This window comes from Macaca fascicularis, chromosome 19, assembly GCF_037993035.2.
Source record: "Macaca fascicularis isolate 582-1 chromosome 19, T2T-MFA8v1.1".
Lineage (NCBI taxonomy): Eukaryota > Metazoa > Chordata > Mammalia > Primates > Cercopithecidae > Macaca > Macaca fascicularis.
Genome location: NC_088393.1, coordinates 57872684 through 57890774, shown reverse-complemented (window position 1 = coordinate 57890774; position 18091 = coordinate 57872684). Strand labels below are relative to the sequence as shown.

Below are 18091 nucleotides of genomic sequence, written 5' to 3'. Positions count from 1 at the left end.
GGATAAATGTTAGGAGGAGAAACTTGAGTAAAAAGAGCAGCTTTCAGGAGACTCTGCAGGGGTGTCATTCACGTGAAACGCAGGGGCAAGCAGTGCTTGCATAGACACAGGAGCATGTGATGAAGCAGCTTTTGTTTGATGAGACGGAGTAATAGAAAATGCAAATTGTGGTTTGCTCCGGGAAGGGGTGGTGCCTGGTGGTAGAAGAGGAACACGCGAGTGAAGCCACCACGGGGAGTGGGCCCTTGGTGTTTGTGACTGTTATGTCATAGAATATACACAAATATGGCTGGGCGAGGTGGCTCACACCTGTAATCCCAGTACTTTGGGAGGCCGAGATAGGTGAACACTTGAGGTCAGGGATTCAAGACCAGCCTGGGCAACATGGTGAAACCCATCTCTACCAACTACAAAAAAGTTGGTTGTGCATGCTGGCACGCACCTGTGTCTCAGCTGCCTGGGAGGCTGAGGTGGGAGGATCATTTAAGCCCAGGTATTAGAGGCTGCAGTGAGCCGTGATCTGCCACTGCACTCCAGCCTGGGCGACAGAGCAAGACACTGTCTCAAAAAACACACGTTAAGTCATCTAGCCCCATCCCTAAGGCGCTAGTCCAGTGGCTACAGACGGCATGGGCAGCATTCCTTCCTGGCACCTGGGGCTAAAGACACAGGCCCCATGCTCTTCCTCTGCCCTGCAGCCTCGCCCTGTGGACTGGAATGGTCCTAAGCACTCAGATCTTCTGGGCTGTGGGGAGTGTACCCCTTCGGCCTCCCTCAACCTGTTCATGTCAATCTGTGGGCCACGCTTGGAAGATTTATGGCCCAGGTTCCAAAAGTCTCCCGAAGTCATCATCATGAGTCATTATTTCCTTGGACCGGCTGGGCGCGGTGGCTTACACCTGTAATCCTAGCACTTTGGGAGGCCAAGGCTGGCAGAACACCTGAGGTCGGGGGTTCGAGACCAGCCTGACCAACATGGAGAAACCCCATCTCTACTAAAAATACAAACATTAGCTGGTGGCTAATTAGGTGGTGGGCGCCTGTAATCCCAACTACTCGGGAGGCTGAGGCAGGAGAACCGCTTGAACCCAGGAGGTGGAGGTTACAGTAAGCCGAGATCATGCCATTGCACTCCAGCCTAGATAAAGCGAAACTATGTCCCAAATGAATAAAATTTCCTTGGGCCATCTTGGGCTCTGAAGGACAGGAGTTGTGTCTAAGTAGAAGCCATGGGTGTGTGTGGTGGGCATGGTAAACCAGAGGAAGACCCCACAACCCCAGCTACTTCTCTCTGAAAGCTGTCACCTACAGCAGGGACCTCTGTGCAGTTCATAGGCCTTGACTCATGCTGCCCCCTCTGCCGGAAGGGAGGGCTTGAGTCCCCTTAGGAGGCAGGAAGCAGTTTGCATTTTACCTACATTTGTGCCTTCAGCATCTATTTTCAGAGCTGGTCCTGATGTGGTGCTGGAGGTACCAAAAAATGCCCACAAAGAGGTCGTTGGCAGGGTCCACACAATCATGACGAGAAAAATTTGAGCATATATTTCCAAAGTCTATATGTATATTTTCCTATTATTTTGCATACTATTTCCTATTTTGCATATTAAAGCTTAGCAATGCTTAATTGCTTTCTTACAGTTACATTTTTAAAATAAGAACAGATTCCAGCTTTGGGAGGCCGAGGCAGGCAGATCACCTGAGGTCAGGAGTTTCAGACCAGCCTAGCCAACATGGTGAAACCCCATCTCTTCTAAAAATACAAAAACTAGGGTCCGGGCATGGTGGCTCACGCCTGTAATCCCAGCACTGTGGGAGGCTGAAGTGGGTGGATCACAAGATCAGGAGACTGAGACCATCTTGGCTAACACAGTGAATATCTCTACTAAAAATATAAAAAAATTAGCTGGGTGTGGTGGCGGGCGCCTGTAGTCCCAGCTACTCAGAGAGACTGAGGCAGGAGAAGGGCGTGAACCCGGGAGGCGGAGCTTGCAGTGAGCAGAGATGGTGCCACCGCACTCCAGCCTGGGCGACAGAGCAAGACTCCGTGTCAAAAACATAAAAAATAAATAACTAATACAAACATTAGCCAGACGTGGTGGCGGGTGCCTGTAATCCCAGCTCCTCACGAGGATCACTTGAACCTGGGAGGCGGAGGTTGCAGTGAGCCGAGATCACGTCATTGCACTCCAGCCTGGGCGACAAAAGTTACACTCCGTCTCAAAAAATACGAAAATTAAGTTCTACATTTTCTTCCCATACCCCAAGGGATCTTGAGCACCCCACTCTGAATAACACAAGGGATTCCATTAAATCAGGGGCTCTGCCCCAAAGCCATGTGGGAAATGGTCCCAACAGGCCTCCTGGGGGAGTCTAGGAGGGATCCCAAGATCGCAGCACCAGCAACTGACTGGGTGCCACCGAGGGTGATGGCTCCGTTGTAATTTCAATTTCCCTTTCCAGGAAGAAAATACACAGACGTGCTTCCTTGCCAGTCCCGACAAATGGCCTTTCCTTAAGTTCCTCATTAATTAATATGAAGACAACATATTTGGTGACTAAATTTGGAATCAGAGGCTTTTAAAGGTGAATCTCAGCTCTTACTGCTTTGCTTTTCCCTGTTTAGGGATAAGAGTGGCAAATGGGGCCGGGCGCGGTGGCTCAAGCCTGTAATCCCAGCACTTTGGGAGGCCGATACGGGCAGATCACAAGGTCAGGAGATCGACGCCATCCTGGTTAACACGGTGAAACCCCGTCTCTACTAAAAAATACAAAAAAACTAGCTGGGCGAGGTGGCGGGCGCTGTAGTCCCAGCTACTCAGGAGGCTGAGGCAGGAGAATGGCATGAACCCAGGAGGCGGAGCTTGCAGTGAGCATAGATCGCGCCACTGCACTCCATCCTGGGTGACAGAGCGAGACTCCGTCTCAAAAAAAAAAAAAAAAAAAGAGTGGCAAATGGGGGCTGGGTGTGGTGGCTCATGCCTGTATTCCCGGCATTTTGGGGAGTCCAAGAGGAGTAGATTACTTGGGCTCTGGAGTTTGAGACCAGCCTGGGCAACATGGCGAAACCTCGTCTCTACAAAAATACAAAAATTAGCCAGGCGTGGTGGCTCCTGCCTGTAGTTCCAGATACTTGGAGGCTGAGGTGGGAGAATCACATGAACCCGGGAGGCAGAGGTTGCAGTGAGCCGAGATCGTACCACTGCACTCTAGCCTGGGTAACAAAAGTGAGATTCTGTCTCAAAAAAAAAAAACCCAGCACATATAGTAGTATAATATGTTGTCAAACCATCAAATCATGAGGGAATGATGACTTTTGATTCTTTTTTAGTACAATCTAATCATCGATACAATTTATTTTTTAATAATGAATGGGCCGGGCGCGGTGGCTCAAGCCTGTAATCCCAGCACTTTGGGAGGCCGAGACGGGCGGATCACGAGGTCAGGAGTTCGAGACCATCCTGGCTAACACGGTGAAACCCCGTCTCTACTAAAAAATACAAAAAAAAAACTAGCCGGGCGAGGTGGCGGGCGCCTGTAGTCCCGGCTACTCGGGAGGCTGAGGCAGGAGAATGGCGTAAAAACCCGGGAGGCAGAGCTTGCAGTGAGCTGAGATCCGGCCACTGCACTCCAGCCTGGGCGACAGAGCGAGACTCCGTCGCAAAAAAAAAAAAAAAAAAAAAAAAATGAATGGCTTGCAGAGCAAAAGCCGAAACTCCTGAAAATGTAACTCAGCTCTTATGACCTGGTATGACTCAGCTTCAGCACACCACTGCTCCCAAGTTTTTAGTGAACCCCAAAAATGTTAGGGTGCTTTCAAAATCTGCCCTCAGACTCACGGCAGACGGAACCTCCCAGGAAGCGAAGCCCTCACGCTCGGAAGCCGGGTCTGCTTCTTACGCAGCAGCCAGCCCCCCAGCCAGGTTTCAGCGACCCCAGCTGTTCCCCTGCTTGTCCCACAGGACCACACCCTTGGCTTCTGCACACCAGGGCCCTGGTCACTCCAAACACAGTGACCCACGTGGGCGCCCTCGTCCCATCTCCCCTCCAGACACCATCAGGTTGAACCCTCTCAAATGCCAAAGATTTCTCCAGGCAAGAAGCAGACCAGGTGCGCTGCCTTGTTGGGGACTGGCCTGGTGCCCTGGGGTCTCATCAGACACCCTAGGTCCTTAGAATTCACAGAACTGAAAGTGACACTATTGACCAAGACAATGTCACTCAAATGCAATACGGACTCTGATTTGCATACAAACCAAGCAGTTTTTTTGTTTGTTTGTTTGTTTGAGACAGAGTCTCGATCTGTTGCCCAGGCTGGAGTGCAGTGGCATGATCTAGGCTCACTGCAAGCTCCGCCTCCCGGGTTCACGCCATTCTCTGCCTCAGCCTCCCGAGTAGCTGGGATCACAGGCGCCCGCCACCACACCTGGCTAATTTTTGTATTTTTAGTAGAGACAGGGTTTCACCATGTTGGCCAGGATGGTCTCGATCTCCTGACCTCGTGATCCACCCATCTTGGCCTCCCAAAGTGCTGGGATTACATGCGTGAGCCACCACGCCCGGCCTTCCTTTTTTTTTTTTTTTTTTTTTGAGACAGAGTCCCACTCTGTCACCTAGGCTGGAGTGCAGTGGCATGATCTCAGCTCACAGCCACCTCTGCCTCCTGGGTTCAAGTGATTCTCCTGCCTCAGCCTCCTGAGTAGCTGGGATTACAGAGGTGCCCGCCACCACGCCCGGCTAATTTTTGTATTTTTAGTAGAGACGGGGTTTCACCATGTTGCCAAGGCTGGTCTTGAACTCCTGACCTCAGGTGATCTGCCCACCTCAGTCTTCCAGAGTGCTGGGATTACAGGCGTGAGCCACCATGCCCGGCCTAAACCAATTGTTTTTTCAAAAATGATGAGATGGCCAGGCGCAGTGGCTCACGCCTATAATCCCAGCACTTTGGGAGGCCGAGGTGGGTGGATCATGAGGTCCGGAGACTCTGTCTCAAAAAAAAAAAAAAAAAAGAAAAAGAAAAGAAATGGCTGCCATCTTAAAATATGATAGTGATATTATAGTTTGTTTGTTTGTTTTTGAGGTGGAGTCTCGCTCTGTCGCCCAGGCTGGAGTGCAGTGGTGCGATCTCGGCTCACTGTAAGCTCCGCCTCCGGGGTTCACGCCATTCTCCTGCCTCAGCCTCCTGAGTAGCTGGGACTACAGGCGCCCACCACCGCGCCCGGCTAATTTTTTTGTATTTTTGTAGAGACGGGGTTTCACCGTGTTAGCCAGAATGGTCTCGATCTCCTGACCTCGTGATCCGCCTGCCTCGACCTCCCAAAGTGCTGGGATTATAGGCATGAGCCACTGCACCCAGCCAATATTGTAGTTTTTAAAAAGCAAAACATGGTCAGGCGCAGTGGCTCGGCCCTGTAATCCCTGCACTTTGGGAGGCCGAGACGGGAGGGATCACCCAAGGACAGGAGTTCGAGACCAGCCCAGCCAACATGGTGAAACCCCATTGCCACTAAAAATACAAAAATTAGCCGGGCGTAGTGACCTGTGCCTGTAATCCCAGCTCCTCGGGAGGCTGAGGCAGGAGAATGGCTTGAACCTGGGAGGTGGAGGTTGAACCAGCGGTGAGCTTGAACCAGCAGTGAGCTAAGATTGCGCCACTGCACTCCGGCCTGGGTGACAGAACGAGACTCAGTCTCAAAAAATAAAAAGACAATATGGTGTCTGGGATTTGCTCTAAAATAAACCCAGTGAAGGGAGGGAGAGGATGTGAATGAAACGAAGGCTGTGTGAAGCCATGAATTCACCTGGGTTCATCCTCTGCTCACTCTGGTTTTAGATGTTTGAAAGTTTCCATAATAAAACACTTCTGAGAAAAGGGGACCTGCCTTTCACAGCCTCCCAACTGCTCTGACCCCAACACCAGGAACCTGGCATCTCTGACCTAACAAGGGCATCAGGACAAAGCCACCATCGTTCACCTTGGTTCCACACACGCCCAACGATGACTTCTGTCCTGGGCTAACCAGAAAGGCCATGGGTGCTGAGAGAGCCCCCCAGAGCCAGCCATGCAGTGAGTGCCCCCACCTGGGGCCCTGGGATGTTCTGGAAACAGGAAGGAGGGTTCTATGGAAAGGGGGCCCCTGTCCTGGGGTCAGGCCAAAGATCGGGGGACTCACTAATTCTGTTCTCCGATCCCTGAGTCCCTTCCCCTATCTGGGCCTGGACCCCCTGACTCCCACCCAGGTCCCAGGTCATCCCCTGGCCAGGCCCTGCCCACCCAAGCCTTGGTGAAAGTTTTGTGGGGTTTTTTTGTTTTTGTTTTTGTTTTTGAGACAGAGTCTCGCTCTGTCACCCAGGCTGAAGGGCAATGGCGTGGTCTCGGCTCACTGCAAGCTCCGCCTCCCAGGTTCACTCCATTCTCCTGCCTCAGCCTCCTGAGTAGCTGGGATTACAGACGCCCACCACCACGCCCGACTAATTTTTTTGTATGTTTAGTAGAGATGGGGTTTCACCATGTTGGCCAGGCTGGTCTCGAACTCCTGATCTTGTCATCTGCCAGCCCACCTCAGCCTCCCAAAGTGCTGGGATTACAGGTGTAAGCCACCGCACCCGGCCAGTGAGTTTTAATACTGACCACTTAGGGTCTTTGGACAGACTCAGAGAAGGGAATGCGTATATACGTAAGGCAGGAGCCTGGTCCCCAGCACATCTGTGCAGTCCTCATCAAAACTACCTGCCCTGATGGGCCGCGAGGCCACCCCCCCGCCCCGTAGGGCCAGGGCCAGGTGTCTGGCTGCTGTATAGATATGACCTAAACCCCATTGAAACCATCATTGTGGTTCTAGAAGTCAACCAAATAAGGTAGGATTTGCCCCACCGAAGACCATTGTCTGGGAGGATTAACCTTGTTTTCTAGAAACTCCATTTAAAAAAACAGAATATCCCCAAACCAGCTGAAGTCAACAGATACTTGACCGGGCCTTTCCTCCCATCCCCGTCTGCTTCCTCCACCTGCCCCTCCCCTCCCTTCTGTCTCCCACTCACCTATCCAAACCGCTTTTCCCTAATTCCACCCTTATCCCTAAACCTAATTTAACCTGAACATCAATTTCCTTAGTAGTATCAGAAATGATTCTGGAGGCTGGGCATGGTGGCTCACACTTGTAATCCCAGCACTTTGGGAGGCCCAGGTGGGCAGATCACCTGAGGTCAGGACTTTGAGACCAGCCTGTCCAACATGGAGAAACCCCTGTCTCTACTAAAAATACAAAAATTAGCTGGGGCGTGGTGGTGTGCACGCCTGTAATCCCAGCTACACGGGAGGTTGAGGCAGGAGAATCATTTGAACCCGGGAGGTGGAGGTTGCAGTGAGCTGAGATCGTGCCATGGCACTCCAACCTGGGCCACAGAGCATTCTGGAAAGGCATCAGTCCTGAGCCAGCTGACTTGCACCCTCTGCTCTTCACTTGGGGCGCCTGGCCTGTCTGATGTATTGCTTCAAACTAACATTAATTGGGATTTTTTTTTTCTTTAATTACAAAAGCAATACATGCTGAATGAAGATGATGTAAAATGCACAAAAAAGCTCAAGGGGGCCAGGCATAGTGGCTCATGCTTGTAATCTCAGCACTCTGGGAGGCCAAGGCAGGTGGATCACCTGAGCCCAGGAGTTTGAGACCAGCCTGGGCAACATAGTGAGGCCCCGTCTCTATGAAAAAGTAAAAAAAATTAGCGGTGCATGGTGGTATGCACCTGTGGTCCCAGCTACTCCAGAGACTGAGGCTGGAGGATCGCTTAAGCCCAGCCGTTCAAGACCAGCCTGGGCAGCATAATGAAACCCCATCTCTACAAACAGTACAGAAATTTAGCCAGGTGTGGTGGTGCAGTTCTGTAGTCCCAGCTACTAGGGAGGCTGAGGTGGGAGGATTGCTTGAGCCCGGGAGGTTGAGGCTGCAGTGAGCCGTGATTGTGCCACTGTGCTCTAGCCTGAGTGACAGTGAGACCTTGTCTCTTAAAAAAAAAAAAAAACAAAACCAGAAGTCCACCTAGGTGAGCTGCACATACGCCCAGAACCAGAGGAGCTTTGTGCAACAACCCTGTGTGATAAGGACAAGGGGCTTGGTGCTGGAGCCCACCCACTCTGGAGACCCAAAAACTCCTGGGACATGTCCTAGGAGGCAGTGGGCTGTGGGCCTCCACCCCTTTCCATGGTCCTTTCCACTGTTATGTGGCTCTAGGACTGAACAAGCTGCTGGGCAGGGACCGGGGACCTGGGGTCCGCCCGACTTGGTGAGGAATGTCAGCACTGCCATTCCCCGCTGTGGGACCCAGGCCGAGGCACAGGTGAATAAGGCCCCAATCCCGCTGCGTTCATACTCGACATGTTACTGTGAATGAAGCTCTGAGACCTAGGCCAAGCCTTTTCCCTCTCTGTACCCCAGGGTCCTCCTGCCCCACCCTCTCGCCATCTCCAAGCCTCGGTTTCCTCAACTATCAAATGCAGGCATTGGGCTGGGTGTGGTGGCTCACGCCTGTAATCCCAGCACTTTGGGAGGCTGAGGGAGAGGATCACGAGGTCAGGAGATCGAGACCATCCTGGCTAACACAGTGAAACCCCATCTCCACTAAAAATACCAAAAAAATTAGCCAGGAGTGGTGGCGGGTGCCTGTAGTCCCAGCTACTCGGGAGGCTGAGGCAGGAGAATCGCTTAAACCAAGGAGGTGGAGGTTGCAGTGAGTCAAGATTGCACCGCTGCACTCCAGCCTGGGGGACAGAGCAAGACTCCATCTCAAAAAAAAAAAAAAAAAAAAAAAAAATGCAGGCATTGTTTTTTGTTTGTTTGTTTTTGTTTTTGTTTTTGAGACGGAGTCTCGCTCTGTCCCCCAGGCTGGAGTGCAGCGGTGCAATCTTGACTCACTGCAACCTCCACCTCCTGGGTTCAAGCGATTCTCCTGCCTCAGCGTCCCGAGTAGCTGGGATTACAGGCGTGCACCACCACGCCAGGCTAATTTTTTATATTTTTGGCAGAGACAGGGTTTCATCATGTTGGCCAGGCTGGTATTGAACTCCTGACCTCAAGTGATCCGCCCACCTCAGCCTCCCAAAGTGCTGGGATTACAAGCGTGAGCCACTGTGCCTGGCCTCAAATGTAGGCATTGTGAGGGTTACAATGGGTGCAAAGCCCTGAGCACCAGGCGGCCTCCAATCAGGTGATAGCCATGGGAACATTTTTGTTACTATTTTTTTTCTTTTTTAGAGAAAGGGTTTCGCCATCTTGGCCAGGTTGGTCTCAAGCCCCTGGGCTCAAGCAATCCTCCCACCTCAGCCTCCCAAAGTGCTAGGATTACAGGAGTGAGCCACCGCGCCCAGCCCTCGTCACTATTGTTTTTTTGTTTGCTTGTTTGTTTTGAGACGGAGTCTCATTCTGTCACCCAGGGTGGAGTGCAATGGCGCGATCTCAACTCACTGCAACCTCTGCCTCCTAGGTTCAAGCAATTCTCCTGCCTCAACCTCCAGAGTAGTTGGGACTATAGGCATATGCCACCACACCCAGCTAATTTTTATATTTTTAGTAGCGACCAGGTTTCACCACGTTGGCCAGGCTGGTCTTGAACTCCTGACATCAGGTGATCCGCCTGCCTCGACCTTCCACAGTGCTGGGATTACAGGCGTGAGCCACCGCCGGCCCTTGTCACTATTTTTGCTGACCCAAGCTCTTTCGGTCCCTGAACCGTCCAGCTCTTTGATCATTTCCCTTTGCCACAGCCTCCCGCCCCTGCATCATATGCCTTCTTACTCACATTCACCCCCCAGCCCCTCCCGGCCATAAACCGCATCCCTCTTTGATTTACCACTGGAGTTTCCCATCTTCCTTCTTGGTAATGCCCCCCCCCCCCACCCACCTGACCCCTTGCTGCAGAGAATCTGCCTCCCTCTGGTTTTTCTCCTCACTGAGCCCCTGGCTCCCTCTCCCCCACCCCAAGGAAAGTCCCTGCTATTGTTTCTCCACCCCACCCACTTCAATGTGCCGTCCCACTCCTTGCCCTGAGCACCGAGGTGGTTCTCAAGGCAGGGATGGGTGAAGCCTGGGCACTTCCCTGTGGCGGGTGGCCACTCACAGAACCCCCCAGTGCCCCTGCGGCCATAGCAGCTGGCATTTCCAAAGGAGCAGCTTCCAGTACTGCCCCAGGTTCCGGCCACAGAGCTTAACCTGGATTCACTCACTTGATCCTAAAACACTGGGACGTCCCCATTTAACAGCTGTGGATGGGAGCCACAGAGGGGAGGGCGGGCTCAGAGCTCACGGCTGCCAGCCCCACTGCTATGCCCATTTGACAGAAGGGGAGACTGAGGCTCTGGGTGGCAAGTGGAGAGGGAAGCAGAACCATGGGGAACCCTGCAGGACTTGGCGACATCTGATGGAGAGGGACTTGGAGGGGAAAATGGGCCTGGCCCAGGGACCCATACCCACTCTGTCCCCATGCCATGGGAATCAAGGAGGCAGAGAGAGCACAGGGGAGGATAGAAACAAGGGGCCCGGTGATGAGGGACAGGGGCAGACCGAGGGGGATTCCCGTTGTTGACACGGTTACCTGAGCATCTATTTCTGGCCTCCAAACCACCCCAGAACTATCTGGGGCAAAAGGAAGAAAATAGACTGATTAACTTCCTCTGACCACCTTTCTCCAACCTCAACTAAACTCTGAGCATTTGACCAGAGCAGCTCCAGGAAACCAGTTTCATTTCCCTCGGCGTTTCCCAAAAGGAGGGGTGGGCGGGGCTCTTCCAGTTTAAGGGGAGAGAAAGGGCCTCAGCAGACACAGTGAAGGGCGGTGGAGAGGACCGCGCCGTCCTGCTGTCACCGAGAGCTGAAGGTAGCGACACGGCCAGTGGTGGGGGGACAGAGAGACAGGACCCACAGAAACAGGGACTGAGAAACGAGTGGGGGAGATGAGGAAGAGGGAAAATGGGCGCAATGGCTCACGCCCGGAACCCCAGCACTTTGGGAGGCCGAGGTGGGTGGATCACCTGAGATCAGGAGTTCGAGACCAGCCTGGCCAACGTGGCAAAACCCCATCTCTACTAAAAATACAAAAATTAGCCAGGTGTGGTTATGGGTGTCTGTAATCCCAGCTACTTGGGAGGCTGAAGTGGGAGGATTGCTTGAACCTGGGAGGCGGAGGTTGCAGTGAGCCAAGATCGCACTCCAGCCTGGATGACAGAGAAAGACTGTTAAAAAAAAAAAAAAAAAGAAAGAAAGAAAAGAAAAGAAAAGAAAAAAGAAAGAGGGAAAAGAAGAGAAAGAGACAGGAACCCGAGAGAGCTGTGGCAGAGGTAGAGACCGGTGAGGAGGGAGGCATGGACGGTCCAGGGGACTCTGAAAGAATGGGGTTGGGGGATACAGGTCCAGAGAAGAGGGCAGTGATTGGGGGAGGGCTGGCTCCAGCAGCTAGGCAGCCCATGGGAGACAGAGTCAGGCTCCAGCAGTCACAGGCCTCAGCCACAATAGCCCTCCCTTCTCCTCCACCCCAGACGCCATCTCCCACCGAGAGTCATGGCCCCGTTGGGTGAGTAAGCAGGGGAGGGGGCTCTGGGACAAGTGAGTAGAACTCCTCTCCCCCAACCTGCCACGTACCCGTTGACCCTGTCCTCCTCCCAGCCCTGCGCCTCCTCGTCCTCGTCCCCATCCTCCTCAGCCTGGCGGCCTCCCGGGACTGGAAGGCTGAACGCAGCCAGGACCCCTTCGAGAAATGCATGCAGGATCCTGACTATGAGCAGCTGCTCGAGGTGGTGACCTGGGGGCTCAATCGGACCCTGAAGCCCCAGAGGGTGATTGTGGTCGGCACTGGTGTGGCCGGGCTGGTGGCTGCCAAGATGCTCAGTGATGCCGGACATAAGGTGGGAAGCACTGCTTGCAGTCTACCTGGAGTCCCTCCTGCTGTAGGCTGGAGTCCCTGGGCAGAGGGACCTGGCCCCGTTCCTGCTTGAGAGGGTGGGGGTGGGGATGTGGAGGGAGAGGCTACCTTTCCCCGTGGTCTGAGGGTGAGGCCCAAGCCCCCTGCTGTCACGTGTCTGCACTGAGAGGCCCTAGACTTTCCTGTCCCACGTTTTTCATCCCAGAGGGAAGTCTCACTGGCTCAAAGCTCCTGTCCTGGGCTAGGGCGCCTGTTGGTGGAGAGGAAACTCCACTAAGGGGATGTGTGCCCTGAGGTCTAACCACGGACCTACCCACTGAAATCCAAGAATGAGAATGGGCCATCCCAGGGGCTTCTGTGCATATGGGTTATCTCCCAACTCCCCGAGCTGGGAAGTCCCTTTGCAGTCTAGCCGGCGGCCTTCCTGCTGCACTCTAGAACTGCCCACTTGGTTCTGTTCCCCCACCTCCCATACAGAAGGGGACCCTCTCCTAGTCTCCTGTGCCACTGTGGGGACGGAAGAAGGCAGGGGGCTGGCACGGGGTGGGAGGGGGCAGGGAATGGTCAGTGGGTGGAGCTGAAGGGCCCTCCTCGCCCCACCGCCTCCCTCAGGTCACCATCCTGGAGGCAGATAACAGGATCGGGGGCCGCATCTTCACCTACCGGGACCAGAACACGGGCTGGATTGGGGAGCTGGGAGCCATGCGCATGCCCAGCTCTCACAGGTGACCTGGCAACCCACCCACCTGTGTGCCTAGATTCAGCCAGCCCCCCAGCTCCATGCCCGCGCCACAGCAGGCATCCTTCGCCTAATCCCCATCTCAGTCTTGCCTCCAGCGCCAGCACTGGGCCTCTGGCAATGCTCGGGCCACCTAGTCCAACCAGACCCCCAGCTAGCCCTGCCTTGTGCAAAAGCCAGCTCCTCTGTTGGCCCCTCCAGGCCTGCAGCTCCACCGGCCCCACACCCTCAGGCATTCCAGCCCCAGGCTCCTTCTTCATCTCAAACCCCCATCCAACCCAAACTCTGTCCCCCTTCCCGATTCTAAGCTGGGCTCTATTCCCATTCCTAACTCAATCCTAATCCTGGTCCCCATTTCATTCCCATCCCTCAGCATTGATCACCCTAAATCTAGCCCAACCCCTCAGCCTCATGCTGGTCCCCAGCTACTCTCCCCTCCCACCTCCCTTCTCCAAGTCCCACTAGGGACTGGGCTACCTCCACCGGAGCCCAGCCCTCACTCACCCACTCCCTCAATCAGGATCCTCCATAAGCTCTGCCAGGGCCTGGGGCTCAACCTGACCAAGTTCACCCAGTACGACAAGAACACATGGACGGAGGTGCACGAAGTGAAGCTGCGCAACTACGTGGTGGAGAAGGTACCCGAGAAGCTGGGCTACGCCCTACGCCCCGAGGAAAAGGGCCAGTCGCCCGAAGACATTTACCAGATGGCTCTCAACCAGGTGGGCACCACCTGTACCCTCCTCCCGCCCTGACTTCTCTGTCCTCCTCCTAAGCTCGCCCCAGCGCGCTCCCTGGCCTGGCTTCTCTCTGTCATCCCTTGGGTCCCCCGCCACGGGGTGGGGCACCTGTTGATGGAGATGGAAATTCTACCAGGGGATGTGTGCCCTGAGGTCTAACCACTGACCTACTCACTGCAATCTGAGAGTGAGAATGGGCCATCCCAGGGGCTTCTACACATATGGGCCACCTCCCAACTCCCCCCCCCTTTTTTTTTGAGACGGAGTCTTACTGTGTTGCCCAGGCTGGAGTGCAGTGGTGCCATTTCAGCTCACTGCAACCTCTGTCTCCCAGGTTCAAGCAATTCTTTGCTTCAGCCTCCCGAGTAGCTGGGATTACAGGCGTCCGCCACCACGCCCAGCTAATTTTTGTATTTTTAATAGAGACGGGGTTTCACCATCTTGGCCAGGCTGATCTTGAACTCCTGACCTCGTGATCCACCTGCCTCGGCCTCCCAAAGTGCTGGGATTACAGGCGTGAACCACTGCCCCTGGTCCCAACTCTGTTCTTTAGCTTCCCCATAAACATTGCTGACCCCAAAGCTGCATCAGCTTTTGGCCTCTTCCCCTTTCACCCACACACTGTCCTGGACAACCTCTCCAGTCTCCACCTCTGGCTTAAACATAGATCCACGGGCTGATGGAGACATCTGCCTCTCGAGACCCTGGCCTGTGTCCCTCCCCAGGACCCTCTAGCTCCACTGGGCTCAGAACCTTCCCCTAAACCTGTTCCTCCTCCCTGTGCCCCCATCTCACCATGGCCCCACCATCCCGCAGTCACGGGCAGACCCCCAGGAGCCATCCTCCTCCTGACCTCCTCCTCGCCCACCTCCCCCACCATCAGTGCCCACCCCTGCCCCCTGATGCTTGTGCCCTGCTCCCCTCAGCCCACCCCAGCTCAGGCCTCCTCCTCTGCCCTGGACCCTCCCCCAGCCTCTTCTCCAGCTGCCCAGGCCCCAGTCTCCCCAACCTGGTACCAGAAGTGTCTTCCCACACACCCAGAGTGATGCCGCTCACAGCCCCTGGTGGCTCCCCGCTGCCTCCAGGACAAAGTCTGATCTTTTCGGGCTCAGCTTTGAGCCCTGACTAGCCTTCCCTTCTGCACCCCTCTAGCCTCATGCTCTTTTCTCCTCTAAGGAATTTTTGTCCTCATGGTGGTCCACATGCCCCCAGCTCTGTGTTCCTCACACTCACTATACCTGTGCATCGCCCTCCCTTGCCCAGAATGCCTTTCCCTTCCCCACACAGGAACTCCTGCTCAGCCCTCAAGAACCAGCTCCATTGTCCCCTCCTCCAGGAAGCCTTCCCTGATACCTTTAGGGAGGGGCTTCCCACACCCAATATCCCCTCCCCACCCAGGTCAGAGCCCACTTGCCCATCTGCCCTTCTAGACCAGGTCATTTCTATGCCTTGACACTGACTGGTTTGCGAGCCTGGGAGATGCGAGATGCGTGATGCGTGAGTGAGTGAAGGGGCACTGCTTTCTCTCTGAGGTCCTGGCCAGAAGGGGGAAGCCAGGTAGACCAAGAATAGGCCTGAAATTAGACAGGGGCAGGGAGGCTTCTCGGAGGGGGTGAGACTTGAACAAAGAGCTGAAGGACAGGCACTCGTGTGCCACACAAAGACAGGCAGGGAAAAAATAGGTGCCAGACGTGCAGGTGGGAGAGCCCTGAGAGCGGGTGGTCTGGGCACTGGACACTGCTCACAGAACTGGAGCTGCCATGAAAGACATGGACTGAGGCCAGACGCGGTGGCTCACACCTGGAATCCCAGCACTTTGGGAGGCCGAGGTGGGCAGATCACTTGAGGTCAGGAGTTCGAGACCAACCTGGCCAATATGGTGAAACCCCGTCTCTGCTAAAAATGCAAAAATTAACCAGGTGTGGTGGTGGGCACCTGTAATCCCAGCTACTTGGGAGGCTGAGGTGGGAGAATCTCTTGAACCTGGGAGGCAGAGCTTGCAGTGAGCCGAGATGGCGCCCCTGCACTCCAACCTAGGCAACAGAGTGACACTCCGTCTCAAAAAAAGAAAAAAAAAGACATTGAGGGGCTAGCAGAGGCCTTGAACATGAGGCTGAGGGGCAAGGACCCTGTGGCCCCAGGCACTGGGGAGCCACAGGAGGGCTGTGGGCAGGGGACAGACGGTAGGTAAACTTCTCAGCCATCATGCCCTGTCAGCGCTGACCAGTGACCCAGGGGACCAGCTTCTGTCCGTGGCCACAGTGATTCAGGCAACAAATAATCACTGAGCCCCGGGAGGACACAGCACGCCTGGGATCCTCTCCCAGCCTCCTCTCCAGCTGCCCACATCCCTGCCTCCATGGAGCTCACAGGCTGGCTGGCTCAGAAACAGGCAAAATAACACCCAACCGGGAGGAGCCGTGACCAGCCTGGCCTGCTGAATGTGGGGGGTGAGGCGGCGTGAACAGTTCAGGAAGATCGGAGGAGTGGTGGCATCTGAGTTGCCATGGAGGGCAAGGCGGAGGGCACGGTGTGGGCAGAAGCCCAGGGGCTTGAGAGTGGTGAATGGCCAGCTGTGGGCAGAACCACCAGGAGAAACCGGGTGTGGGCTCCAGGCCCAGCCTCCACCCTGGCTGCCCAGGCAGCTCAGCACCATGTCCGCTTCTTCCACAACAGGCCCTCAAAGATCTCAAGGCACTGGGCTGCAGAAAGGCGATGAAAAAATTTGAAAGGCACACGCTCTTGGTAAATGGGGCCCTTGGTTCTGCTGAGAGGCAGGGCAGAGTGTGACCATGAGGCCTTCCCCAGAGAGTCAGAATGCGGGTACCTGGGACCCTAGTCCTGCCACCACCTTCCTGCCTGGCCCGGGGGCTGGACACGCCCCCTCTCTGGACCTCAGTTTCCCTCATCTGTCAGAGAGCGGGGACCGGATCCTACGGTCCAAGGACATGTCATGGGACCAACAGGCCGGGCTGCAGAGGGGCTCTCTCGGGGGTGCAGCCTGCCTGGGCCCTGACCTCGGCCTGCGCCCACCCTGCAGGAATACCTCCTCGGGGAAGGGAACCTGAGCCGGCCGGCTGTGCAGCTTCTGGGAGACGTGATGTCCGAGGATGGCTTCTTCTATCTCAGCTTCGCCGAGGCCCTCAGGGCCCACAGCTGCCTCAGCGACAGACTCCAGTGAGGGGCGGGGCTGGCGGGCAGGGGCGGGGCGGGCGGGGGCCAATCAAGACAAGTAGCAGGGAGTGGGAGGAGCCTCTGGGTCTGGGGGCGGAGCTGTTGTGAAGGGCGTGGCCTACTTGAGAGCAGTGGGGCTAATGGTTCCCGGATAAAGGACACGGTCTAGCGGAGAAGAAGTGGTGGGATCCCTGGTCACACAATCCACTACTCCTGCGACCTCCGGGATGTCAGGGACGGGCAGGGTCGGGAGAGGTGGATGACTGGGGAGCGGGCCGGTGCCCACAGGGGCCAGCTGCCGGGGTGGGTGGGGCCAGGCGGAGGGGCAGGGCAGCAGAGCCCAGGTCACCCCCCCCAACCCCGCCCTGCCTGCAGGTACAGCCGCATCGTGGGTGGCTGGGACCTGCTGCCGCGTGCACTGCTGAGCTCGCTGTCCGGGCTCGTGCTGTTGAACGCGCCTGTCGTGGCGATGACCCAGGGGCCGCACGATGTGCACGTGCAGATCGATACCTCACCCCCGGCGCGGAATCTGAAGGTGCTGAAGGCCGACGTGGTGCTGCTGACGGCGAGCGGACCGGCGGTGAAGCGCATCACCTTCTCGCCGCCGCTGCCCCGCCACATGCAGGAGGCGCTGCGGAGGCTGCACTACGTGCCGGCCACCAAAGTGTTTCTAAGCTTCCGCAGGCCCTTCTGGCGCGAGGAGCACATTGAAGGCGGCCACTCGAACACCGACCGCCCGTCGCGCATGATTTTCTACCCGCCGCCGCGCGAGGGCGCGCTGCTGCTGGCTTCGTACACGTGGTCGGACGCGGCGGCCGCGTTCGCCGGCTTGAGCCGGGAAGAAGCGCTGCGCTTGGCGCTCGACGACGTGGCGGCATTGCACGGGCCTCTCGTGCGCCAGCTCTGGGACGGCACCGGCGTCGTCAAGCGTTGGGCGGAGGACCCGCACAGCCAGGGTGGCTTCGTGGTACAGCCGCCGGCGCTCTGGCAAACCGAAAAGGATTACTGGAGGGTCCCTTATGGCCGCATCTACTTTGCCGGGGAGCACACCGCCTACCCGCACGGCTGGGTGGAGACGGCGGTAAAGTCGGCGCTGCGCGCCGCCATCAAGATCAACAGCCGGAAGGGGCCTGCATCCGACACGGCCAGCCCCACGGGGCACGCGTCCGACACGGAGGGGCAGGGGCATGTGCATGGGGTGGCTGGCAGCCCCTCGCATGACCTGGCAAAGGAAGAGGGCAGCCACCCTGCAGCCCAAGGCCAGTTATCTCTCCAGCACATGACCCACACGAGGACCTTGTATTAAAGTATTTTCGGAAAAAGCCGTGTGGTCCAGCCTCCCCCGTGGCTCAGTTACTTCCCCAGTTTGCCTGCATCGGAACCACTAGCCCTGCAGTTAGCAGGCGCTATGCCTATCCTGGAGTCCCCCAAGAATCTGCCCCTCACTTCTTCCTGGACAGTGGGGCTCCATAGGACGGTGGGAGGGGGCGCATAGAAGGGAACCGGACGGATGCCCTGCACCACCGGG

At 55.9% G+C, this 18091-nt stretch overlaps 1 protein-coding gene across 14 annotated transcripts in view; it reads left to right on the top strand.

The window, feature by feature from the left end:
- The window catches only part of IL4I1 (interleukin 4 induced 1), a 40506-nt gene extending 22621 nt beyond the window's left edge, over positions 1 to 17885 (top strand). For 2 of the 14 annotated variants that reach the window (XM_005589980.4, XM_065535730.1), the window contains 9 exons: positions 2461 to 2583; positions 5831 to 6064; positions 11528 to 11562; positions 11655 to 11893; positions 12523 to 12635; positions 13170 to 13371; positions 16066 to 16134; positions 16430 to 16566; positions 16939 to 17885. In XM_005589980.4, coding sequence (XP_005590037.3) covers positions 6060 to 6064; positions 11528 to 11562; positions 11655 to 11893; positions 12523 to 12635; positions 13170 to 13371; positions 16066 to 16134; positions 16430 to 16566; positions 16939 to 17869 — 1731 coding nt within the window. In that variant the 5' untranslated portion in view covers positions 2461 to 2583; positions 5831 to 6059 and the 3' untranslated portion in view covers positions 17870 to 17885. Of the gene's footprint in view, positions 1 to 2459; positions 2584 to 5830; positions 6065 to 10814; positions 10870 to 11527; positions 11563 to 11654; positions 11894 to 12522; positions 12636 to 13169; positions 13372 to 16065; positions 16135 to 16429; positions 16567 to 16938 lie in introns of those variants that run through there. The other 12 variants (XM_065535733.1, XM_045378700.2, XM_074024294.1 and 9 more) reach the window with 9 other exon arrangements.
- The last annotated feature ends 206 nt before the right edge of the window (positions 17886 to 18091 follow it).